At 37.9% G+C, this 27,509-nt stretch overlaps 1 protein-coding gene across 1 annotated transcript in view; it reads left to right on the top strand.

Moving 5' to 3' along the window:
- Positions 1 to 27,509, top strand: part of SCP2 (sterol carrier protein 2) — a 140,111-nt gene that overhangs the window by 70,197 nt on the left and 42,405 nt on the right. The window contains exon 11 of the mRNA XM_039237793.1: positions 171 to 278. Coding sequence (XP_039093724.1) covers positions 171 to 278 — 108 coding nt within the window. The remainder of the gene's footprint in view (positions 1 to 170; positions 279 to 27,509) is intronic.

Here is a 27,509-nt window from a genome sequence, read left to right as displayed (position 1 = left end):
TAAATACATGTTAAAAAAAATTAAGAAAAGAAGTGCTTATATCAGTTTGATGTTAGTTTGAACTGTTAAGAAATGCTTGCTATAAGATCTTGGCTATATTGAAATTTAAAAAAATATGTCGTTTGGACCAATGTTATTTTTAATCTTAATGAATATTATTTTTCCTTTAGGACAAGGTGGAAAACTGGTTGATAGGGGAGATAACACTTATGGAGGAAAGTGGGTCATAAATCCTAGTGGTGGATTGATTTCAAAGGGACATCCACTGGGAGCTACAGGTAATACCACACATACATTTCCTAATTTTTTTTTTTTTTATCATTTTTGGTATGAATGGTTTAGCCATTGGTTTGAATGAAAGATTGTATTCTCTGAACCTGGTAGCCAGTGCTTTAAGTGATTGTTTAGTCACGTTATTTTTAATTTTCCTGTAAGTATAGTGCATTTCAGTAATCGTAACTGATGAGAATTTGAATTAGGTGAAACTCTAAATTCAACATACATATATTTTTTAAGTTTGATTTTTTTCAAATAAGTGAATATTTAACTTAAAATGTTTCCAAATAGAGATCTTGCTAGACCTGCTAGATGGGATAAGAATAATTTGAAATGAGCACATTATTTGTTGTATATTTGGTTGGTGTTACGGGGAAATTTTTTTTCTCTTGGAGAACTGGACTTGATGTTATGAAATGAGAATTTTACTGTGGCTTTACTGCTGACTGGCCATGTGACTATTTTGATTAGTTATCAATTAGTTAGGCACTTTGACTCTTATTTCCTTAATTGTAAAATGAAATTACACAAAAAAGTTTATAAAATAATTTAGCACTGAAATCTGGGATTTGTTTTTATGAAGATAGCTGAGCTTTGTATTTTTTCATATGTCTTACATATTAAATATTTTATAAGTTTCAAAATAGTGAAGTTAGACTTAACAATATATTCATTACAGCAATAAACTGGTTTATTTCTCTTCATCTCTTAAAGTTAGTAAGCTTATAATCTAGTAAATAGATACTTGTAGACAGAGAGTCAGATGCAGGTAGACAAACGTGCACACATAGATAGTTGCAGCAAAACTATAGTTTAGTGCCACCTTGTTATTTATTTTGTCTTGTTTGTTCTTTGGTTCTTTTCTCTTTTTCATGCTATCTTTTTATTCATTGAGTGATTTTTAGTATTTTGTTTTCTCTTTTCTGTTGAATTCTTTCTTTTTCTTATTTCTTAGTGGTTGCTCTAGGATGTACAACATACATCTTTAATTTAACTACAATCTACCTTCAAATAATGTTATGCCATTTTATGTATAATGTAAGGGATTTTTTACAACAGCATATTTCTAAGCACTTCCAAAATATTTGTAAACCCCATGGCTATTATCAAGTCATTGGAAGTACTGGAACAATTTTACTGAAATGTTTTGCATAGAAACACATGGGAATGCAGAAAGAAATAGAAGTGGGGAAGTAGCAACAATAGTGCAGATTAACTTTTAGAAGCAGTGGCTGTGAATGGAAAGGTTGATGTACCTCAGTTGCAGGTGTGTGTTCTGTATGAGTGAAGTCTTGGATTTGATTTTAGCCTCTTCATTCTTTTCAGTATACAGCTTGTTCCTCCTAGTTTTTGTTGTTGTTTTTAATATGTACAATGGGAATAAATAAACAACCTATATCTACCTTACAGGGTTGTTCTGTGGATTAAATTAGGAAATATGGATATGTGAAGTATATAGCAGAGTTCCCAAAATGGGGTAGAAAAAAATAACTGCTAGTATTCTCCTCCTAGAATTTCTGTAAAAGGATGCCATAATGGACCAGCTGTTTGTAGCTGGTAATAAAGTCATTGTTTGTATCACAATATGGAAAATTTATAACTATTTCAGGAAAAGAACATTCTTTAATTTATAGAGAAAGTAATTTTTTTCTTCTAGTATGACAGCCTCAAGGCATCAATTTCTCTATATAATTATGTTGCCTATGCTACACAGACATTTTAAAACTACTTTTCTCCCTTTGGTAAATAGATTAAACTCTTTCCTTTATCCCTTCAAAGAGTTAGGTCTTACATCAATGTTGACTTTTTGCTAATGAGACATAAAGAAGTCTGATAGTAACTATTTCTGTGGTATGGTCATTGAGGCCCCATAGAGTTATAGTTTGCATTTCTGGAGAAGATGGTGAAGCAGAAAGATCCCAAGTTCACTTTGTCCCATGGATACAAGTAGATAACACCTACCTTGATGTAAATAACCCAGAAAATGACTTGAAGACTGACAGAACATACTCTCCACAGCTAAACATAGAGAAGAGGGCACATAGAAGAGCATAGGAAGTGGGAAGATGTGTTTGGGAGCTAAAGAGACCTGTGGGGCTGTCCACAGGAGGGAGGGACATGGCAGGTTCAGAGAGGGGAGAGAAACAGGCACCTCAGGCATGGGATTTCTGTATGGCGAAGACAAATTCCCATACTGTTTGGCTTTGAAAACCAGAGGGGTCAAATTTTGCAAGTTCTTAGAATCATCAGGGCTGGAATTTTAAAAATCTGTGGGCTCAGCTCTGGGAGAACTGGGTTGGTCATGGGAAACTGAGTCCCTGCCCTTAAAGAGATAGCACAATATAACATGCCTGTGGAGATACAGCATAGAAACAGTGGTCTGAAAAACACCTGGTATATACAGGAGGGAGATTTGTACACTGATCTCAGAGCGTGTGCTAGAAGGACAGGGATCTTTGGGAGGCTTCTCCAAGAACAAAAGAGGTAGCAGTTGCCATTTGCCTCCTCTACCCCTCAGCCTAGACACATGGACATGTATGGGAAACAGCATAATGCCAACACTCTCCACTTAGCTTGCTAAAAGCATGTCTAGCCTCCACAGATTTGCCATCCTCCAACCTGGCTGGCATCAGTAGGAGTTTTATGGGGCAGTTGCAGGTCTCCTCCTGCAGTGGACCAGCATAGACTTTGCTGCTACTACATGCCCTGCCTCCACATCTCCTGTGGACTAGTCTCTTCCTATATACCTTTGGCTGGAGTCAACCCAAAGCAGTGCCACAAGCCTGGCAGTGTGCAAAAAGCCCCAAGAGGGGTCCGCACCACTCCAAAGTGATTCCTGCCCTGGGGAAAAGGGAAAATAATCATATATACTAATCCAGCTGTAGTTTCAGTTGTGGGCTGGCGGCAGACATCTGGTCTCACTACAGGACCTGCCCACCAATGAAAGCTTCTCAGGGGACAACACAGGAAAAGTGCCAGTGCCCTGATGTTTGGTGTTACTACATCTCTGGAAAATGCTCAATCTGACTTACTCAAGCCCAAGGTGCCTCTAGACTGGCCCACTAACAACACAGGGACCAAACCCTATCTGCAGCAGGTAGAGAGAGCCATTGCAGAGGACTGGACTGAAGGTAAAAGCGGCTCAGGCACAATAGTAGGATGCAAGCAACACACATAGAAGGCACCCCTGAAGTGTCAGGTTCAGGTGAACAGGGAACATTACATTGCAGGGCACTACAGGACCTCTTCTTCATAAGGCTACTACTTTCAAGAGCAGGAGACACAGCTGACTTTCCTAACACATAGATACAGAGAGTTAGACAAAATAAGGAGATAAAAGAATATGTCCCAAATGAAAGAACAAGATAAAATCACAGCAAGAGAGCCAAACAAAACAGAGATAAGTAAGTAGGATGCCTGATAGAGAATTAAAGTAATGGTCATAAAAATACTCACTGGCCTTGGGAAAAGAGTGAGGACCTCAGTGAGACCCTCAACAGAGATAGAAAACATAAAAAAGAACCCATCAGAGATGAATAACTCAATAACTGAAATTAAAAACACAGTAGATGGAATCAACAGTAGACTAGAGAAGCAGAAGAATGGATTAGCAACCTGGAGTACAGAGTAATAGAAAGCAATCAAGCTGAACAGGAGAGAGAAAAAAAATAATAAATGAAAATAGGGAACTCAGTGACTCCATCAAGCATAATAACATTTGCATTTTAGGGGTCCCAGTGGAGAAGAGAGAGAAAAGGGGACAGAAAATGTATTTGAAGAAATAATAGCTGAAAACTTTCCAAATCTGGGGAAGGAAACAGAAATCCAGATCCAGGAAGCACAGAGAGGCCTCAACAAAATCAATCCAAGGAGGTCCACTTCAAGACATGTAGTAATTAAAATACAAAAAGTAGTGATACAGAGAGAATTTTAAAAGCATCAAGAAAAAAGAAAACCATTATATATAGGGGGAATCCCATAAGGCTGTTGGCTGATTTTTTAGCATAAACTTTGCAGGCCAGAAGGAAATGCCATATTCAAAGTGCTGAAAGAAGAAAACCTGCAACCAAGAATATTCTATCCAGCAAGGCTATCTTCAAAATAGAAGGAGAGAGAAAGAATTTTCCAGACAAACAAAAGTTAAAGGAATTCATGACCATTAAACCAGTCCTACAGGAAATGTTAAAGGGGACTCTGAGTAGAAAGGAAAGACCATAAGTAGGAGTAAGAAAAGTAGGAAGCATAAAAGCAGTAAAAATAAGTATATCTATAAAAATAAGTCAAGAGATTCACAGAATAAAGGACATAAATTATGACACCCTATACTTAAAATGTGGGAGTGGGGAGATTAAATAATAGGTTCAAACTTAAATGACTATCAACGTAATATGCAGTGCTGTATGCATAAAATGTTATATATAAACCTAATAGTAACCACAAATCAAAATCCAGTAATACATAATGCAAAAAATAAAGAAAAAAGAATCTAAGTATATCACTAAAGCAAGCCAGCAAACCATGAGAGAAGAGAGCAAGAGAAGAAAAGAACAGAGAAGAACTACAAAAACATAAATAAGTAACAAAATTACAGTAAGTATATACCTATAATAATTACTTTAAATGTAAATGGACTAAACACTCCAATCCAATGGAATGATGATGACGGAATGAATAAAAAGGCAAGACCCATCTACATGCTGCCTGTAAGAGACTGAAACACTAACTTGAAAAGATAAATGCATCTCTATGTTTATTGCAGTTTTATTTACAAGAGCTAAATTATGGAAGCAGGATAAAGATGTACTCTCCCTCCCTCCCTCCCTCTCTCTCTCTCTCAGACAAAAAAGAATGGAATCTTGCCATTTGCAACAATGGATCTATAGGGCATACTGCTAAGTGAAATAAGTTAGTCAGAGAAAGACAAATATATAATTTCACTCATGTCGAATTTAAGAAAAAACAAATGAACAAAGAAAAACACCACAAAGAGACTTTTAACTATAGAGGACAAACAGATGGGTACTAGAGGGTAGGTGGGGTGGGGGTGGGGGTGAAATAGGTGAAGGGGATTAAGAGTAATCTTTTTTTAAAAGTTTATTTTATTTTGAGAGAAAGGAGAGAAGGAGAGACCGAGCAGGAGAGAGGCAGAGACAGAGAGAGAGGGAGAGAGAGAATCTGAAGCAGGCTCTGTGCTGATAGCAGGGCTCAATCACACAAACTGTGAGATCATGACCTGAGTCGAAATCAAGAGTCAGACACTTAAATGACTGAGCCATCCAGGTGTGGCAAGAGTAAACTAATATTGGTGAACACTGAGTAATGTATAGAATTGTTGAATTATTATATTGTATACTTCTAACTAATATAACACCATGTGTTAACTATACTGGAACTAAATTTTTGAAAAGACAAAAAGTAGCAGTTTGCAATAGAGACAGTGATTTAAATTCTCCTTTCAGTCAGCTTCCTCTCTCTCCTATTAAAAACTCTTTTTTCATTTTCCTTTTTTTTTTTTAACTTCTTTTTCATCCCAGAGATGAATGTGACATTTCAGGTTGTGTGTTAAAAATGTTTATTTATTTATTTATTTATTTGGGTTGGGGGGAGAACAGAGACAAAGGGAGATAGAGAATCCCAAGCAGGCTCCACTTTGTAAGTACAGAACCCAGTGTGGGGCTTGAACCCACAAACCATGAGATCATGACCTGAGCTGAAATGAAGAGTCAGATGTTTAACCAATTGAGTTACCCAGGTGCTCCTCAGGTTAATTGTTCTTATTGACACATAACTTTTTTCTCCTCTGAAGGAACATATTTTTATTATAATTAACTGTGTTTGCCTTTCTGAGATATTTTTGTTCTGTTATTCACTCAGAAATCATGTTATATAGTAACAATATGATTGTCATATCCATAGTCTTAAAATTGAGGTATAATTTTCATGTAATAAAATACACAGTTCTCACAAAAACACAATTTGTTTATAGCAGCATTATTTATAATGGCCAAAAAAGTGAAAATAACCTAGATGTCAATCATCAACTGATGAATGAATGAACAAAATGTGGTATATTCATACAATAGAATATTCGTACACCATAAATTATTGACAGATGCTACAACATAGATGAACATTGACTTCCCTCAAACATCTTCCCCATTCTCCAGACTCTTCCCCCTCAGTCAGGCTAAGACTGATCCAAATTTTTTTGTGTCAGCAGTTCATTCTTTTTTATTGCTAAATAGTATTCTGTATACCAGTTTGTTTATCCATTCTCCTGTTGATGGATGTTTGAGTTTCTTCCTGCTTGAGGCCATTAAAAATAAGGATGCTATGAGCATTTTTGTACAAATCTATTTGTGGACACACCTTTTGCATTTCTCTTGGGTTAATAACCCAGAGTAAAATTGCTCAGTCAGAAGGCAGGTGTATGTTTAACTTTGTAAGAAACTGCCAAATAGTTCTCCAAAGGACTGTCATTGTCTGTAATATTATAACAGGATCACAAATTTTAACATTTAACACATCTTTCTCTTCCTTCTTACCCTTAGTTCTATTTTTGGAGTCAACCCCTTTTACAATTTTTTTTTATATTCTGCACAAAATTGTTATGCTTATACAAGTGCATATTTATATGTGTGTTTATACCATCTTTCTTTTTTGTTATTGAAGTATACTTTCACAGAATGTTAGATTAATTTTAGGTGTGCCACATAGTGGTTGGACAAGTCTACACATTATGCAATACTCAACACAAGTATAGGTACCATCTGTCATCCTTTAATGCTATCATAGTGCCATTGACTATATTCCCTATGCTGTATCTTTTATCCCCATGACATACTCATTCCATTGTCTTCCACTTACTCATTACTGTCTTCCACTCTCCTTCACCCATTTAGCCCATCTTCCTACTCCCTTCCTCTGGCACCACCAGTTTGTTCTTGGTATTTATGGATCTAACTCTGTTTTTTGTTTATCCATTAATCTGTTTTGTTTTTCATATTCCATACATAAGTAGAATCATATGGTATTTGTCTTTCTCTAACTTATTTTACTTAACCTTCTAGGTCCATCCATATTGTTACAAATGGCAGCATCTCATCCTGTTTTATGCCTGAGTAATATTCCATTGTGTGTGTGTGTGTGTATACTCTATCTTTATCCATTCATCTATAGGTGGACATGTGTATTATTTCCATTTCTTGGCTATATACAATCTTTCTCTTTTAAGTGTTTATGTATTTTTAGAGAGAGAGAGTACATGCACATGAGTGGGGTAGGGACAGAGAGCAAAGGGAGAGAGAATTCCATGGGCTCCATCCCAGGGCTCCATCCCATGAACCATGAGATCATGACCTGAGCCCAAATCAGGCGTTGGGTTAACTGACTGAGCCACCTAAGCACCCCACAACTTTTCATTATGCATGTATTATATATGTATAGTTACAACATTGTAGACAGCTTTACTTACATCTTTAAATCTTTTTATATTATCATTTATAGATATTCTTTATTCTTTTTAATGCCTGCATGGTATTCTCATTATAAGAAATTTACCTAGCCATACCTACTAGACATATATGTGATGTCAATTTTGCTATTATAAACAATGCTGTAATAAGCATCCTGTGTCTTTGTATACTTTTGTATGTATACTCAGGGTAAATCCAAAACAATGGCCTCACTGTGTCAAAGGATAGTATATCATAAAAATTGGTAGACATTGCCAAATTTTTTTTCAGAAAAGACTATTTCAATGTATATTCTCAGCAGCAGAGTGTGAGAGTACTTCTTTTTTATAATCTTGTCAACACTGGAGTTTTAAAAATTAAATGTAAACAATTTTGTCAGTCTCAACAGGTCATCTACTTATTTCCCCTAGCACTAAAAAGCTAACCTAAAATACTCCAGGAAGGGGGAACCTAAGTGGCTCAGTGGGTTAAGTGCCCAACTTTGGCTCAGGTCATGATCTCATGGTTCGTGAGTTTGAGCCCCACATCAGGCTCTGTGCTGACAGCTCAGAGCCTGGAGCCTGCTTCCGATTCTGCGTCTCCCTCTCTCTCTGCCCCTCTCTTCCTCAAAAATAAATAAACATTAAAAAAAAAAAAACCCAGGAAGATAGAATTTACTCAATTTTTAAATACTTCAAAGAGTGTCATACCTTCTACAGTATCCTTTGAATACCCTCTCCAATATTTTAGTCTACACTGTTGGTAAAATTTTCCTTTTATCATCAGTCATTAGGAATAATGTTAATGGTGGGGTAGCATTTTGGGGGAAAGGTTTACAAATCTTGATGACTTGATTGGTAGCCTGAATAGGGTTGAGGAATTATTGAAGTGTAAATGTTTACCTGCTATATATTGAGGATTTGGATATACTTCAAGTATATCCAAATCTGACACATAGATATTAGCTGTAGCTCAAGAAAGAATTCAGACTCCTGGATAATATGTCAGGATGATAGCCCTGAGTAGTTTAAATATTTTGACCCTGGTTACTTGGATAACAAATTGCAATAGGATTCTACATAAATCAGAAAATGGTCAAGTGTTTCCAAAACATACTGACTTATGAAGGAGTGGGGAAAGTGTAAGATTCTCTTCTATAAATGGCATTAGTTTAATTGTAAGATACTGTTACTTTGGTGGAAACACAGTATTGGAGAATTAGCTTTAAAATTAAGCTTCATGATATGGTTTCCAATTTTAACTTGTCCAGATCTGTTTTAGTTGCCATAACAGTACCTGTAATAGAAAAAAAAACTGGGTGGCTCAGTTGGTTGGGCGTCCAACCTAGGCTCAAGTCATGATTTCACGGTTTGTCAGTTTGAGCCCCGCGTCGGGCTCTGTGCTGACAGCTAGCTCAGAGCCTGGAGCCTGTTTCAGATTCTGTGTCTCCCTCTCTCTCTGAGCCTCGCCTGCTCACCCTGTGTCTCTCTCTCTTAGAAATAGATAAAACGTTAAAAATTTAAAAAAAAGAAAGAAAAAAAGATTTAAGCATTTGAAGCGAATATTTTATTTATTGTCAGTTTAAAATCATGAATTACTTTCAGATTTTTAAATTAGAAAAATCACATTAAAACTTAGAGTTTTAAATTATTAGTGCCCAAATAATAGTATCTTATTTTATTTTAGTTTATAATGTGCTTTCACATATATTGCATTAACCTTTACTGAACACTATTTAAAATGAATAAGTGGGTGCCTGGGTGGCTCAGTCAGTTAAGCATTTGACTCTTGATTTCGGCTCAGGTCATGATCTCATGGTTCATGAGTTCGAGCCCCGCATTGGACTTTGTGCTGACAGCATGGAGCCTGCTTGGGATTCTCTCTTTCCTTTTCTCTCTGTCACTCCCCCACATCTCTTACCCTCTCTCTCTCTCTTTCTCTCAAAATAAACTTTAAAAATAAATAAATACAATGAATAAGTAAAATTTCACTTTAGCTTATTATTAGCTATTTCCAATTTTTGAAAATGCATATTAATGTCTGTGATCTCCTGAAAGGGCATGAAAGCAATTTAAGATAAAGTTCCTTACAAGAGATTGTTGTTTTGAAGCTGGAGGTCAGTGATTTAGTTTGGCCTTTTTTGCAAATTAAGCCTGGCATTTAGTGCCTTTCCATTATGGTTTCAACCTAGTTTTAGGTCCTGATCTTCCATTTTTCAGTCCATGAAAATTCAACAAATGCTTATAGTATGACCACTTTATCATTAGGTGCTGTAAGTAATTAACTCTCAAACATTATGTCTATGTGATGTGCTGATATAGAATCTCCTGTAGCTTTAAAAAATGTATATACTCCTGTCCTTCCTTGGAAATTCTCTCCCCTATGTCTTGTTGAGCCCAACAACTTATATACTTTTAAGTTCTGCCAAGAGCTTCTCCTGCACAGCTGAGTTTGGGATCTAGGGCTAGCATATACAAGAAAACATTGCCCTTCTGAAGCATACAAGAGACAGATAATGTGATAACGCAAATAGTTATGGTGCAAACTTACAGATCTTACAGATGTTGATAACTTGATTGGTAGCCTGAATAGAAATTATTGAAGTGTAAATGTTCACCTGCTACAGAAAGTCAGGCAAAGAATAAACCAGAACTATGAGGAGAAGACAAAAGGAAAGAGATATGGCAAGATGAAGATTTATTAATTACCTACCACAGGTGAGGATCTGTGTTAGCATTTATATCTAGCTGGGTTTTGGATGTGGAGATGCAGAAATGAGAACAAATGTTTAAATTAACCTGGACTGTTTGCTTTTCCTAGACGTCTTTAATTCCTTCTCACTTCTGCAAGCTCTGTCTTTGATGTTTTCTGAATTACAACATCAACAAACATTTATGCAGTGCTAAGTTCTGGGCACTGTTCTAAGTATCCCTCATTTAATTCTCATGTCCATTTTTATACTTTATATAAGTGGAATATATAAATATATAACATATTTTATTTAAGTTTTATAAAAGTGAAAAATAACAGGACAGAGTAACTTGCCCCAAATCAATAAACTAGTGGAAAAGCTGATTTAAACCTAGGCAATGTATTTCTAGAGTCTAAGCTCTTTTTTTTTTTTATATAGTTTATTGTCAAGTTGGTTTCCATATAACACCCAGTGCTCATCCCAACAAGTGCTTCCTTCATCCCCATCACCCCTTTCACCCTCTCCCCCACCTCCATCAACCCTCAGTTTGTTCTCAGTATTTAAGAGTCTCTTACGGTTTGCCTCCCTCCCTCTCCTTAATGATTTTTTTCCCCTTCCTCTCCCCCATGGTTCTCTGTTAAGTTTCTCCTGTTCCACATTATGAGTGAAAACATATGGTATCTGTCCTCCTCTGCCTGACTTAATTTCACTTAGCATAACACCCTCGAGTTCCATCCACGTTGCTACAAATGGCCAGATTTCATTCTTTCTTATTGCCATGTAATATTCTATTGCATAAATATACCACATTTTCTTGATCCATTCATCAGTTTGTGGACACTTAGGCTCTTTCCATGTTTTGGCTATTGTTGAAAGTGCTGTTATTAACATTGGGGTACATGTGCCTCTATGCATCAGCACTCCTGTATCCCTTGGGTAAATTCCTAGTAGTGTTACTGCTGGGCCATAGGGGAGTTCTATTGTTAATTTTTTGAGGAACCTCCACACTGTTTTCCAGAGGCTGCACCAGTTTACATTCCCACCAACAGTGTAGGTGCTTGTTTCTCCACATCCTCCCCAGGATCTATAGTCTCCTGATATGTTCATTTTAGCCACTCTGACATGTGTGAAGTGGTAACTCAGTGTACCTCATTGTGGTTTTGATGTGTATATCCCTGATGATGAGTGATGTTGAGCATTGTTTCATGTGTCTGTTGGCCATCTGGAAGTCCTTTTTGGAGAAGTGTCTCTTCATGTCTTCTGCCCATTTCTTCACTGGATTATTTGGTTTTTGGGTGTGGAGTTTGGTGAGTTCCTTATAGATTTTGGATTCTAGCCCTTTATCTGCTATGTCATTTGCAACTATCTTTTTCTGTTCCATTGGTTGCCTATTAGTTTTGTTGATTGTTTCCTTTGCCGTGCAGAAGGGTTTTTTTTGATGAGGTCCCAATGGTTCATTTTTGCTCTTGATTCCCTTGCCTTTGGAGATGTGTCAAGTAAGAAATTGCTGCGGCTGAGGTCAAGGAAGTTGGTTTCTGCTTTCTCCTCTAAGGTTTTGATGGTTTCCTTTCTCACATTTAGGTCTTTCATCCATTTTGAGTTTATTTTTGTGTATGGTGTAAGAAAATGGTCTAGTTTCACTCTTCTGCATGTTGCTGTTCCCTTCCTCCAGCACAATCTGTTAAGGAGGCTGTCTTTTTTCCATTGGATACTCTTTCCTGCTTTGTCAAAGATTAGTTGGCCATACATTTGTGGGTCTAATTCTGGGTTCTTTATTTTATTCCATTGGTCTATGTGTCTGTGTCTATGTGTCTGGTCTATGTGTCTATTCTATTCCATTGGTCTTTGTGCAAAGACCATACTGTCTTGATGATGACAGCTTTGTAGTAGAGGCTAAAGTCTGGGATGGTGATGCCTCCCGTTTTGGTCTTTTTCTTGAATATTACTTTGGCTATTTGGGGTCTTTTGTGATTTCATACAAATGTTAGGATTGCAAAGAGGACATCCAGATGGCCAACAGACACATGAAACGATGCTCAGTATCCCTCCTCATCAGGGAAATACAAATCAAAACCACACTGAGATACCACCTCACGCCAGTCAGAGTGGCTAAAATGAGCAAATCAGAGAACTCTAGATGCTGGCGAGGATGTGGAGAAACGGGCACCCTCCTGCACTGTTGGTGGGAATGTAAACTGGTACAGCCCCTCTGGAAAACAGTGTGGAGGTTCCTCAGGAAACTAACAATAGAACTCCCTTATGACCCAGCAATAGCACTGCTAGGAATTTACCCAAGGGATACAGAAATGCTGAGGCATAGGAGCACATGTACCCCAATGTTCATAGCAGCACTCTCCACAATAGCTAAAACATGGAAAGAGCCTAAGTGTCCATCAACAGATGAATGGATCAAGAAGATGTGGTTTATCTATACCATGGAATACTACATGGCAATGAGAAACAATGAAATCTGGCCATGTGTAGCAACATGGATGGACCTTGAGGGTGTTATGCTGAGCGAAATAAGTCAGGCAGAGAAGGACAAATACCATATGTTTGCACGTATAGGAGGATTAGGAGGAACTTGACGGAGGACCAAGGGGGAGAAGAAGGGCGGAAATGGTGGGGGAAAGGGAGAGAGGCAAACCATGAGAGACTCTTGAATGCTGACAAAAACTGAGGACTGATGGATGTGGGGGGGAGGGGGGGATGGGCATGAAGGAGGGCACTTTGGGGATGAGCACTGAGTGTTATGTAGAAACTAATTTGACAATAAACTATTTGTAAAAAAAAAAAATAATATAAAAAAAAAGTGCAGTAAACAAATAACATAAAATTTACCATTTAAACCATAAAAACAAAAACAAAACAAAAAAAAAAACAAATGTTAGGATTGTTTGTTCTAGCTTTGAGAAGAATGTGCAATTTTGATTAGGATTGCATTGAATGTGTAGATTGCTTTGAGTAGTATTGACATTTTAACAATATTAATTCTTCCAATCCATGAGCATGGAATATATTTCCATTTCTTTGTGTCTTCTTCAATTTCCTTCATAAGTTTTCTATAGTTCTCATCATACAGATCTTTTACATCTTTGGTTAGATTTATTCCTAGATAATTTATGTATTTTGGTGCAGTTGTGAATGGGATAGGTTTCTTGATTTCTCTTTTTGTTGCTTCATTATTGGTGTATAGAAATGCAACCAATTTCTGTACATTGATTTTGTATCCTGCGATTTGCTGAATTCATAGATGAGTTCTAGTAGGTTTTTGGTGGAGTCTGTCAGGTTTTCCATGTAGAGTATCATGTCAACTGTGAAAAGTGAAAGGTTGATTTCTTTTTTGCCAATTTGAATCCCTTTTATTTCATTTTGTTGTCTGATTGTGCTGATGCTAGGACTTCCTGCATTACGTTAAACAACAGTAGTGAGAGTGGACATCCCTTCCGTGTTCCTGATCTCAGGGGGAAAGCTCTCATTTTTTCCCCATTGAGGATGATATTAGCTGTGGACTTTTCATAAATGGCTTTTATGATGTTTAAATAAGCTCCTTCTGACTCTCTCAAGGGTCTTTATTAAGAAAGGATACTGAATCTTCTCAAATGCTTTTTCTGCATCTATTGACAGGATCATATGGTTTTTATCTTTTCTTCTGTTAATGTGATGTATCACATTGGTTGATTTGCGAATATTGAACCAGCCTTGTATCCCAGGAATGAATCCCACTTGATCATGATGGATAATTCTTTTTATATGCTGTTGAATTCAGTTTGCAAGTATCTTGTGGAGGATTTTTGCATCCATATTCATCAAGGATATTGGCCTGTAGTTCTCTTTTTTGGCTGGGTCTCTGTCTGGTTTGGGAATCAAAGTGATACTGGCTTTATAGAATTAGTCCAGAAGTTTTCCTTTTTGGAATAGCTTTAGAAGAAGGGGTGTTAACTCTGATTTAAATGTCTGGTAGAACTCCCCAGGGAAGCCATCTGGCCCAGGGCTCTTATTTGTTGGGAGATTTTTGATAACTGATTCAATTTCTTTATTAGTTGTGGGTCTGTTCAGATTTTCTCTCTCTTCCCATTTGAATTTTGTGTATTTAGGAATTTGTCCATTTCTTCTAGGTTGTCCATTTTGTTGGCATATAATTTTTCATAGTATTCCCTGATAATTGCTTGTATTTCTGAGGGACTGGTTGTAAAAAATCCATTTTCATTCATGATTTTATCTATTTGGGTGCTCTCTCTTTTCCTTTTGAGAAGCCTGGCTAGAGGTTTATCAATGTTGTTTAGTTTTTCAAAACACCAACTCTTGCTTTCATTGATCTGTTCAACTGGTTTTTTTCGATTCTATATTGTTTATTTCTGCTTTGCTCTTTATTTTTTTCTCTTCTTCTGCTGGGTTTGGGGTGTTCTTGTTACTCTGCTTCTAATTCCTTTAGGTGCGCTGTTAGATTTTGTATTTGTACTTTTTCTAGTTTCTTGAAATAGGCCTAGATTGCAGTGTATTTTCCTCTTATGACTGCCTTTGCAGCATCCCATAGAGTTTGGATTGTTATATTTTCATTTTCTTTTGTTTCCATATATTTTAAAATTTCTTCTCTAATTGCCTGATTGGCCCATTCGTTCTTTAGTAAGGTGTTCTTTAACCTCCATGTTTTTGGAGGTTTTCCAGACCTTTTCCTGTGATTGATTTCAAGTTTCATAACATTGTGATCTGAAAGTGTGCATGGTATTATCTCAATTCTTTTAATTTATTGAGGGCTGCTTTGTGACCCAGTATGTAATCTATCTTGAAGAATGTACCATGTGAACTCTAGAAGAAAATGAATTCCATAGCTTCACGATGTAAAGTTCTAAATATATTTGAAAAATCCATCTGGTCCAATGTGTCATTCAAGTCCATTGTTTCTTTAGTGATATTTCTGTCTAGTTGATCTATCCATTGCTGTTAGTGGAGTATTAAAGTCCCCTGCAATTAACACATTCTTATTAATAAAATTGCTTATGTTTGTGATTAATTGTTTCATCTACTTGGGTGCTCTGAATTCAGTGTGTAGACATTTATAATTGTTAGCTCTTCCTGGTGGATAGACCCTGTAATTATTATATAATGTCTTTCTTCATCTCTTGTTACTGCCTTAACTTTAAACTTATATCAGATCAGTTTGTCTGATATAAGTATGGCTACTCCAGCTTTCTTTTGACTTCCAGTAGCATAATATATATTTCTCCATCCCCTCACTTTCCATTTAAAGGTGTCCTCAGGTCTAAAATGCGTCCTGTAGATAGCAAACAGATGAATCTTGGTTTTTTAATCCATTCTGATACCCTATGTCTTTTGATTAGAGCATTTAGTCCATTTACATTCAGTGTTATTATTGAAAAATATGGATTTAGAGTCATTGTGTTCTCTATAGGATTCGTGCTTGTAGTGGTGTCCCTGGTACTTTGTGATCCTTGAAACATTTCTCTCATGAATCCCCCTTAGGATTTCTTGTAGGGCTGGTTTAGTGGTGATGAATTCCTTCAATTTTTGTTTGTTTGAGAAAACCTTTATCTCTCCTTCTATTCTGAATGAGAGGCCTGCTGGATAAAGGATTCTTGGCTGCATACTTTTCCTGTTCGTCACATTTCCTGCCATTCCTTTCTGGCCTGCCAAGTTTCAGTAGATAGGTCTGCAACTACCCTGATGTGTCTCCCTTTGTATGTTAGGGCCCTTTTATCCCCAGCTGCTTTCAGAATCCTCTCTTTATCCTTATATTTTGCCAGTTTCACTATGATATGTCATGCCAAAGATTGATTCAAGTTACTCTGAGGGGAGTTCTCTGTGCCTCTTTGATTTCAATGTCTGTTTCCTTCCCCAAATTGGGGAAGTTCTCTGCTATAATTTGTTCAATTTCTCTCTCTCTTCTTATGGAATTCCTATGCTAGGGATATTGTTCCATTTGATGGCATCACTCAGTTCTCGAATTCTTCTTTCATGCTCCTGGATCAGTTTATTTCTCTTTTTCTCGGCTTCATCTTTTTCTATAATTGTGTCTTCTAATTCACCTATTCTCCTCTCTGCCTCTTCAATCTGTGTAGTGGTCGCCTCCATTTTATTATGCACCTCATTTATAGCATTTTTTTAATTCATCATAACTATATTTAAGATCCATAATCTTTGTAGCATGTAGACAACATGTCTCTGCTGTCTTCTATGCTTTTTTCAAGCCCAGCGATTAATTTTCTGATTATTGTTTTAAATTCTTAGTTATGTTGCTTATATCTGTTTTGATCAATTCTTTAGCTGTTGCTTCTTCCTGGAATTTCTTTTGACGAGAGTTCTTCTGTTTCATCATTTTGGCTAGCTTTCTGTCTCTTGTAAGTTTTAAAAGCTTGTTATGTGCTCTGCATCTACAAGTACTACTATATAAAAGGAGGTTCATAGTCTGTCCAGGGCCTGTTCATTCAGGAAGAGTTCTTTTAATGGTGTCCCTTGGTCTCTCTTGTTGTGACTTTGGTTATTTTATTTCCCTACTCATAGTGATATTTGGGACTCTTCACCATGTGTACTTTGGTTTGTTTCTTGAGGTAGCCCTGGAAAGGAAAACAGACAGACAAACAAACAGGGAACAAAAGCATGGAAACACACAAACAACAAATCAAACAAACAAGCAAACCAAAAAAAAAAAGATAAAAGATAAAAACCCCACAAAACAAAAACAACAAAAGACAAAGGACAGTCTAAAAGCATAAAACCAGAAATCCCAGTTACAAATAAAGAGCAGGGTGGAAGCAGTGCTGATAGAAGAGCATATACAAAGGAAGAAATGACAGGGGTGGGGAGAAAGAGAAATTGAACATTGATCAGGTAGAAAGACTCAAAGGCTTAATTCAGAGAGAGAAAAAGGAGAATACAGCAGGAGATGAGAAGAAAAAACCCCGAAGATAATGTTACCCAGAGAAATTATATAGTCTGATCATTTCAGAGAGTGGCGGGGGGAGAGAGAGAGAGAGCAACAGAGGAAGGTAATGAAGGAGGTATAGAACATGCATCAAAAGAATGGATTAAATATGCCTGTTTAAGCAAACCTATAACCAGAATTATCAATCCAGAGGAGGGGAGATATAAAAATGAGATGAGGGAGAATATATCTTAAAAGCAAGAATTGATGTAGAGTTAATCACGGCACTGCATCAGTGGTAATCTTGGGAGAGGGGCTGTTTCTACAGCATCTATCAGGCTCTGGTAAAAAAGCAGCTACCCAGCGCAGATGGGCGTGGTTTGGTGTAGGCGGGTCTTGCCTCCACTGTGTCCTGCAGGCTGTTCCCTGAGGCCCAGCCTTGGTGGTTGTGGGGAGAAAAATGGCGACCCCCCAGTCGCTTCTCAATCAGGTGTTCCAAATCACTCCTTTGGGTCTGATCTCACTGTGCCACGGATGAAGCCAAGGTGGGCCGTGTTCTATGTCCCACACCCAGTCACGTTTCAGGCTCCCACTCCATGCGCATTAATGATACTGCCTGAAATGTAATCCCGCAAGCCAGGGCACTTCCTAGCAGGGGTCCAAGCACAGGACCGAGCAGGGGACTGGTTCCTCCTGATGCCAACTGCCTCCCTTGCATACCATCTATGCTGGAGGGAATTTCTGGGACCAGGGCACCCAGCCCAAAGAAAGCTCTGCAGTTAGAGATGGGATCTCTCTCCAAAAGCCCTGCAGTTAGATATGGGATGATAGGAGATCCCTCTCCGTCCTGAGCCGAAGTTTTTCTCTTCTCCAGGTACAGTTCTACAATTCCCCAGCCACTCTTTCTCTTCCGTTTGTCTCTCCACAGAAGGGGCTCCCTCCCCTTCATGCCTCCCTGTCTGGGCCATTTTTATCTTCTCCGGTTTGCAATCACGCACCTATGAGGCTCTCTTCTTAGTGGACTATGTCTTCCTTCCTCCCAGACTCCTGAGGTTCAGAGTTCTCTGGCCTCAGCCCTTCCCTGTTTAAGAGATGCAGGCAGGAAGTACTGAACTTCCTACCTCTCCGCCATCTTGCCTAAGACTTCTAGAGTCTAAGCTCTTAACCACTACATTCACTACAATGCTTTTTCCTCAGGAGAAATGCCCATCTTCAAGGTCCATTTCAAGTGTTAGCTACCTTATGAAGCTTTCCCTAATTTCTTCATTCCATAGGTCAGATTAATCTTTCCCTTTTCTGAACTCGTTACACTTGCTCAGTGCTTCTTTTTTGACATTTATACTTATATAGTACATATGGTAATTATTTATGGCTTTTAAAGAAAAATCTCTCCATTTGACTAAGAGCCTGTAAAGGTAGAATCCATATTTCATTGTCTCCATACCCCAAACAGTACTCAGTACAAATTTTTGCACATGTAAGGGGATGGTTGAATTAGTTGTTCTTTAAACATCTGAAAGGTGATATGGCATGGAGGGGATAAACTTGTCTCATAAGGGAAGAAATCGGATGGATTCTTGGGAAGCTTGACTTTGGGCTGATACAGGAACTTTCTGTCTAGCATGGCTTCTCAAAAGTGGAATACGTTGCTTCCTGAGAGGATGTATTGCCCACCACAGAGGCTATGCACAAAAAATACAAGTTAACAACTTGATGGGAATGTCATGAGGGTAATTGCCCATTTGTTAGGGGCTTAGATGTGATGAGCTCTTAGATCCTTTTTTAAAAAAAGTTTTTTTTTAACGTTTACTCATTTTTGAGAGACAGAGAGAGACAGAGTTCGAGTCAGGGAGGGGCAGAGAGAGAGAGACGGGCAGGATCTAGAGCAGGCTCCATAGCCCAATGAGAAGCTTGAACCCATGAACCACGAGTTCATGACCTGAGTGGAAGTCTGATGCTTAATCGACTGAGCCACCCAAGTGCCTCTCTTAGATCCTTTCTAATTCTAAGATGCTCTGATCCCCCAATGTGATATAGTTATTTCTTCTCTTGAATTTGCATTGTTCTGGATGTTTTTAATGGTACACTTACTATTCTATCATGTGATTTTTCTTTACATGTTTTATTTATTTATTTTTTAAATATTTTTATTTATTTCTAGGAGAGAGAGAGAGAGACAGCATGAGCAGGGGAGGGTCAGAGAGAGAGGGAGATACAGACTCTGAAACAGGCTCCAGGCTCTGAGCTGGCAGTCAGCACAGAGCCCGACGTGGGGCTCGAACCCACAAACCGCGAGATCATGACCTAAGTGAAAGTCGGACGCTTAACCGACTAAGCCACCCAGGCGCCCCGTTTTTTTACATGTTCTAATACCTTTATATGTATTATAAACATAGGCTCTAAAGATTTGGGTGAAGGTGAGAGGAGAGTAAATGGAATTTGAGCCAGGGGACCTAGCATACTTAAACTATGGCTTGCCTCTTTTACTCTATAAGAGGGCACTAAAAGAAATCCATCCTAGGACAATGACTGGCAAGAGCTAAATCTAATACCGACTCTAAAAAGTCAGTAAGTCAGTAAAGCTTAAATAGCTTTTCACCAGAGCATCTGTTTTACCTGTCATCATATCCTATAGGTCACCTATCCTCATTCCCATTGCCCAGAATTTTCATTTTTGCCACTGTGATGTGAGGAGATGTAAGTTTCATCGTTAAACTAAATGACTACTCTCCAGTGCCAGGAGAAATGGAACCCAAGTGAGAGCATTTCCTCTTGATACCTGTTAGCAGGTAGAGATAGCTAGGAGCAGGCCCTGGCTTTTATTGCTCTTGCTAAGTAAAAGGAAGAGAGAAGGAAGATCACGCCTACATATTTTATCTTATTTTATCTTATTATTTTAACAGCTTTACTGAGGTAAAATCAACATATAATCAGCTGAATATATTAAAATGTATAAGGTCTGTGAAGCCATCACCACAATAAAGATAGTGAATATATCCATCAACCAAAAGTTTCTTCATGTATATTTGTATGTAATCCCTCCCTCTCATTACTCCTCACCCCTCATTCCAAAGCAGCCACCAATCTGCTTTCTGTCACTGTACATTAATTTGCATTGTCTGTAGTTTTATATAATGGAATCCTATAGTATGTACTCTCTCTTTTTGTCTGTCTGAGATTTATCCATATTTTTTCATGTATGAGTAGTTCATTCCATCTTATTGCTGAGTAGTATTTCATTGTATAGATACATCACAATTTATTGTTGATGGGTGTTTGGGTTGTTTACAGTTTTTGGCTACCACATATAAAACTGCTGTAAACTGTGAACATTCATGTATAAATCTTTGTATGAACATTTGATTTCTCTTTAGTAAATACCTAGGAATGGAATGACTATACCATATACTAGGTGTGTGTTTAACTTTTTTGTATAAGTTTTCATTTAAATTCCAGTTAGTTGCCACACATGTAATATTAGTTTCAGGTATACAATTTAGTGATTCAACACTTCCATACAATACCCAGTGCTCATCACAACAAGTGCCCTCCTTAATCCCCATTACCTGTTTAAACCATCCTTCCACACCTCTCCCCTCTGGTAACCATCAGTTTTTTTCTCTATAGTTAAGAATCTGTTTCTTGGCTCGCCTCTCTCTTGTTTTCCCCTGTGAACCTTTGTTTTGTTTCTTAAGTTCTACATGAGTGAAATCTTATGGTATTATCTTTCTCTGACTAACTTATTTCACTTAAGCATTGTACTCTCTAGTTCCATCCATGTTGTTACAAACGACAAGATTTCATTCTGCTTTATGGCTGAGTAATATTGCATTGTATATAACCACATCTTCTTTATCCATTCATCATTCGATGGATATTTGGGCTCTTTCCATAATTTGGCTTTTAAGAAATGGTCAAACTTACTTTCAAAGTGGTCATACCATTTTACATTCCCATCAGCAGTATAGGAGAGTTCTAGTTCCTCCACATGCTCATCAGCACTTGGTATGGTCTGTCTGTAATTTAGTCATTCTAACCTAAGTATACTGGCATCTCCTTGTGGTTTTAATTTACATTTTCCTGATGGCTAATGATGTTGAGCATTTTTAAAGTGCTTATTTGCCATTTGTATATATTCTTTAGTGACTTTATATTTAAAATGAATTAGCATAATTTAGTTGAGTCTTGCTTTTTTTCTTCTGACAATCTCTGCCTTTAATTGGGGTGTTTAGACTGTTTAGATTTGATATGATTATTAATATGGTTAAGTTTGAGTCTGTCTTGTTATTTGTATTCTCTTTGTCCCTGCTAATCTTTATTCTCTCTTACCTTTTTTTTCAGCCTTCTTTTGGGTTACTTTTTATGACTCCATTTCATTTTTATATTATCATAGTCTATTATACTACTTCACATATGGTAAAAAACAAAAACAAAAAAACCTTACAATAGTATATTTTCATTTCTCCCATCCCGGGCATATAATACTATTGTGAAATTTTTTTTACATATATTATAAACCCCATAGGAAACTATTCTTGTTTAAACAATCAATTAATTCTTTAAAAGATTTAAGCAATTAAAAAAACCTCATCCATTTACTCATGTAGTTACCAATTTGAGTATTCTTCATTCCCTTGTGTAGATCCTTTTTTCTATCTGCTACCATTTTCCTTCTGGCTAAAGGACTTCCTTTAACATATCTTCAAGTGTGAGTGTTGAGTATGATAATGAAATATTTCAGCTTTATATGTTTAAAAATATCTTTATATTACTTTTTTGAAATATATTTTATATTCAATAGCATTCTAGGTTGAATTACTTTTTTTTTTTTTTAATATTTTTATTTATTTCTAGGGGAGAGAGAGAGACAGCGTGAGCAGGGGAGGGTCAGAGAGAGAGGGAGACACAGACTCTGAAACAGGCTCCAGGCTCTGAGCTGGCAGTCAGCACAGAGCCCGACGCGGGGAACCCACGAACCGAACCGCGAGATCATGACCTAAGAGAAAGTCGGACGCTTAACCGCCTAAGCCACCCAAGTGCCCCTAGGTTGAATTACTTTTAAAGGGAAAAACTTCTCTTACATAAATACACATCCTTCAGTGCATGCTGAGTCCATTAAAGCTTTTTGCTCTTTGAAGATCAGCAAACCTTTTCTTCCTCAGCCAGGCTCCAATAATAGAAAACCATGCTTTTTTTATGTTGTTTATGCGAAAGCCTTTAGATGTATAATGTAAACTAAAGCTGAATTATGACTTCTTTGTACTTGGTTGTCTTAACGGTATAAGGAAGAATGATGGGTTCAAGGAAGCAGGAGACGGAGAAGAACTCAGGCAGTATCTCAAGATGGTTTTTCCTGTAGTTTTTCCATTCTGAGGTTTTCCATTGCACTTAGTACTTATCTTTATTAGCTCTTTTTATTACACTGTCAACTCTATATATTTAACACTTAGTGGAGTGATTGGTACATGTTTGGTTTATTTTCAGTAACAGTCAGACTATAGGTAATAGAGTCCTAGGCAAATGCTTTCATAACTGCTGCACATTCTTGGCAAGTGTATTTCTGAGGCCAGCGTTTTTTGTTTTTAATCTTTATTTTAATGTTTGTTTATTTTTGAGAGACAGAGAAAAAGACAGAGACAGAGAGACAGAGCACAAGCCAGGAAGGGGTAGAGAGAGAAGGAGACACAGAATCGAAAGCAGGCTCCAGATAATGAGCTGTCAGCACAGAGCCTGACCTGGGGCTCGAACTCACCAACCACAAGCTCATGACCTGAGCCAAAGTCAGATGCTTAATCGGCTGGGCCACCCAGGTGCTCCTCTGAGGCCAACTTTTGACCTCTACCCTTCATAGATCCAGATTCTAGAAATGCCAGTTTATTCTGAAAGTAGACAACCAGAAAGCTCAAATAATCATTATGCTTTCTTACTAATACTCATCTTTTGTCAAAAACAATTAAATGGCAAGACCTTCTTCTCTTTCTCCTGCTCTCTCCCTCTTTCTGCCTGCCTTCTTGCTCCCCAACCCCATGGTATAGCATTATTGTAATGCTACTCCCAGTGTAGACTGTATTGTAAATGCCTGCATCTTTATATCTCAAAAATATCCACTTCCTGAGGGAAAAGACTATGCCTATCTTGTTTTTGCTGGATCTTCTGAGCCTTGAGCAGTGTCTGGCACATAACGGGCCATAAAGGATTTGTTGGGTGGATGGGTAGATCAGTATTGATGAGGGAGCATGGGGTAAGATGAGGGCAAAGGACAGGCTAACAGCACCCACTTGCCCCCAGGTGGGATATGTGTGATATTCCTCATGTACTCCTGGCTGCCCAAGAAGAGGGGAAAGGAAAGAAGGCAAATGGTTGACTAATAGGGATCACAGTCATAAAGGATAGGAGTCTCCTTCAGTTACAATAACTTATTAAACTATAAGAAAAAGGCAAACTTACTTATAGCCTAATCTCCAGAAACCTATAGACTCTGTTTCCTGAAGCCCTAATATTGCCCTCATTAAGATGTAAGGAGGTTTAAGTGCTTGCCATGGTGATGTGGGAAACAAAGGCAAATGCTAAATTAAATTCTCTTAATGCCTGCAGCCTAATTGACAAGTCCTTGAAACAGACCGAGTGACCTTTCTCTAGGAGCTCAGCTGCCTGTATAATGACACTTTGCTAGGAACAAAAGGGAATCTTGGCTTAATATTATCCTTACCCCTCAGGATCCTGTGAGTCTCCATAAACACGTAAAAAAATTCCTTTGCACATAAAAATTCTTATCTTTAACCCCCAAGTATATGTTGGCAATTATACTCCAAGCATATGGGCCCTGATAAACATCTGAAGGGCCTCATGAATGAGGTTTTACTAAACAGTAATAATTGATGTTTTCCTAACAACAGCTAGCCTCTCAAGGTCCTGGAAACTTTGCTTCCCAAATTCCTTGGAGATGTCCACTGTCCCTGGCCCCTGCCCAACCTGAAAGTATATAACCAGTCACTCTTCACAACTCCAGTGCAGCTCTTTCTGCCCCCAGGTCCTGTCCCATGCTTTAATAAGATCACCTTTTTGCACCAGATGTCTTCAAGAATTCTTTCTTGGCCATTGGCTCCAAACCCCACCATCACCCCAAAACCTCATCAAATATTGGTTCCTTGCATTTTTAATGAAGATTATATATCATAATCATAATTTCCTGAATTGTTAAACATTTCATGAACATTTTTTAAATTTTTTTTTAATTTTTTTAATTTTTTTTAAAATTTTTTTATTTTTATTTTTTTTTATTTCTAGGAGATAGAGAGAGACAGCGTGAGCAGGGGAGGGTCAGAGAGCGAGAGAGTCACAGACTGAAACAGGCTCCAGGCTCTGAGCTGGCAGTCAGCACAGAGCCCAACGCGGGGCTCGAACCCACGAACTGCGAGATCATGACCTAAGTGAAAGTCGGACGCTTAACCGACTAAGCCACCCAGGCACCCCATAAACATTTCATGAACATTTAAAATTAAAAACATAGTTATTTATCATATAGATCCTTCATAATTTATATAACCATTCCTCAGTTCTTTCACTTCTAGATTATCTAGTTTCTTACTGTTACAATGTGATAGAGATAGCTTTGTGTGTAAAACTTTACCTATGCTTATTTCCATTGACTGGTTTTCAAGGCATTTTTAAGGCTCTTAAATTTGTGCATTGCTTTCCAAAAAGGTTGTACTGATTTGAACTTTCACCAGTACTGTATGGAGGTGGCTTGTCTTGTCTTGTGGCTGTCTCCCCAAGCATCAATTAGTCCTGTTTTTAAACATCCTTACCAAAAACAAAACAAAACAAAAAATATTCTTACCAATTTCATTAAAAATGGCATTTTTCTATTTAATCAAGGTGAGGTTGAGTATTTTCTCTAATATTGTGAACTATGTATATTTATTATTTTGTGAAGAAGACTAGCTGTATTTTCCTGCCCATGTGTATATAAGACTAGTGTGAATATTTTTTGTTGTTTACATATTCATTAAATAGTTGAGCTTTCTGTATGGCAGATTTCTAGTAAAATTAAGTGCCCCAAAGTTTCACTTTGATCTTCTTCATTAATATTCAGAATGTTCACAGTTCAAAAAATCATAGGTTATGGAGTTACCTATTTTAAAACAGCTCTTAAGATACATGTTCTGTAAATATATGCACACTGCTTGGAAAGAGGTAGCAGTTAAATTTCTGGAGGAGGTTAGGGTTTGTTAAATAACAAAAATTCAACTGAGTAAATTTTTTTTTTTAATGTTTTATTTATTTTTAGGAGAGAGAGAGAGACAGCGTGAGCAGGGGAGGGTCAGAGAGAGAGGGAGTCACAGGCTGAAACAGGCTCCAGGCTCTGAGCCGGCAGTCAGCACAGAGCCCGACGCGGGGCTCAAACCCACGAACCACGAGATCATGACCTAAGCGAAAGTCGGACGCTCAACCGACTAAGCCACCCAGGCGCCCCTCAACTGAGTAAATTTTAAAGACCTAATTGACTTTATTAAATGATTCATGAATCGGGCAGCATCCCCTCTCGCAAGTAGAGGGGTACTCTGAAGAGTTGTGCAAAATGGAAGGTTTTTATAGGAGAGTGGGGCAAAAAAGTTATTAGCAAAAGAAAAGGATTGTTCCAGGCAAGTCTGCTTTCTCTTAAGAAAAGCAAGGGGTCTTATCATGCAGGTTTACCTCATCTTTGGGGGATGCAGAGGGCCCATGTGGCAGACTCAGTGGCACTGATCAAAAAATTCATGACTGGTAAAGACTGCATTTCTGGGGGCGGTTGAAACTACAACAAGATTAGGACTTAGGCAGGGTTTGGGAACTCCATCTAAATGACACTGTTTGGGGCCTTTGGGTTTCTTTTTATTATTTATTTATTTAAAAAAATTTTTTTTCTTTCTTTCCCTTCCTTCCTTCCGTGTTTGTTTATTTTTGAGAGAGAAGGCTCGAACTCAAAAGACTGTAAGATGATGACCTGAGCCAAAGTCGGATTCTCAACCAACTGAGCCACCCGGGCGCCCTTGTGGTTTTCTTTTTAACCGCTTTATGTAGGAAATTGTCACAGGTACTGAAGAATCAGTAGTTGTGATTGGTGATGTAGGTGGAAGAACAGATGTTGTAGGTGGAAATGTATAGCTGGTGACACCAGTCTGTCCTGTGAGAACATTTCTTAACTCAGGGATTCTTGAATAGCTGGTCTGTTAGAAAGGCAAACAAATGTAAATCAGGAGACAGGGATTCTAATGTCAGCTCTGGAAGTAGCTCGTTTTGTGATCATTCACAAATTACTTAATCTTACAGTTCCTCAGTCTGATATCATTAAATTTCTTCCAGCTCTGAAAACCTTTGATTTTATTATACAGGGGACAAAATGCTACTCTTATGGAAATCTATTCTTGTTGACAACTGTTGGGGGGAAACCGGAGGAAAATTCCCCATACTAGCTAAATTTTTTAGGGAAAGTGAACTCCCGGGGGCACATGGGTGGCTCAGTGGGTTAAGCATCTGACTTTGGCACAGGTCATGATCTCATGGTTTGTGAGTTCAAGCCCCACGCTGACAGCTCAGAGCCTGGAGCTTGCTTTGGATTCTGTGTCTCCCTCTCTCTCTGCCCCTCCGCCACTCACACTGTGCTTCCCTCTCAAAAATAAATCTTAAGACTTTTTTCTTTTGATACACTAAAAATGGTAAAATTAGTTAAATTATTTTTATGCCATTTTGTTCGATTTGGAGAACTGCATATTCAGTGTTTTCTTTTTCAACATTGCCAAAAAATGACAGGTTAGAGTGCAGGGAATTTCTTAAGCCTAGATATTGTCTAAATACAGAGAATACTTAAGAGGGGGGCGCCTGGGTGGCTTGTCGGTTAAGCCTCTGACTTCAGCTCAGGTCATGATCTCACGATTCATGGGTTCGAGCCCCACGTCGGGCTCTGTGCTGACTACCAGCTCAGAGCCTGGAGCCTGTTTCAGATTCTGTATTTCCCTCTCTCTCTCTCTCTCTCTCTCAGAAATAAATAAGGCATTAAAAAAAAAAAAGAATACTTAAGAGGAAGGAAAAACTTGCTGCAGAGACCCTCTTGCCCTTTAAGAGAAGTTATTTATACATATATTATCTTGGCTTAATCGAGTACTTGAAAAGTCGGGCTTGAGCTGTTTGGGGCAGCTTTCTAAAGCAATGGAATCTGATTGCT

This window comes from Hyaena hyaena, unplaced genomic scaffold, assembly GCF_003009895.1.
Source record: "Hyaena hyaena isolate Hyena2069 unplaced genomic scaffold, ASM300989v1 scaffold_5, whole genome shotgun sequence".
NCBI classification, from domain to species: Eukaryota; Metazoa; Chordata; class Mammalia; order Carnivora; family Hyaenidae; genus Hyaena; species Hyaena hyaena.
The sequence above is the reverse complement of the archived record's forward strand: the minus strand, read 5'-3'. Positions and strand labels throughout refer to the sequence as shown.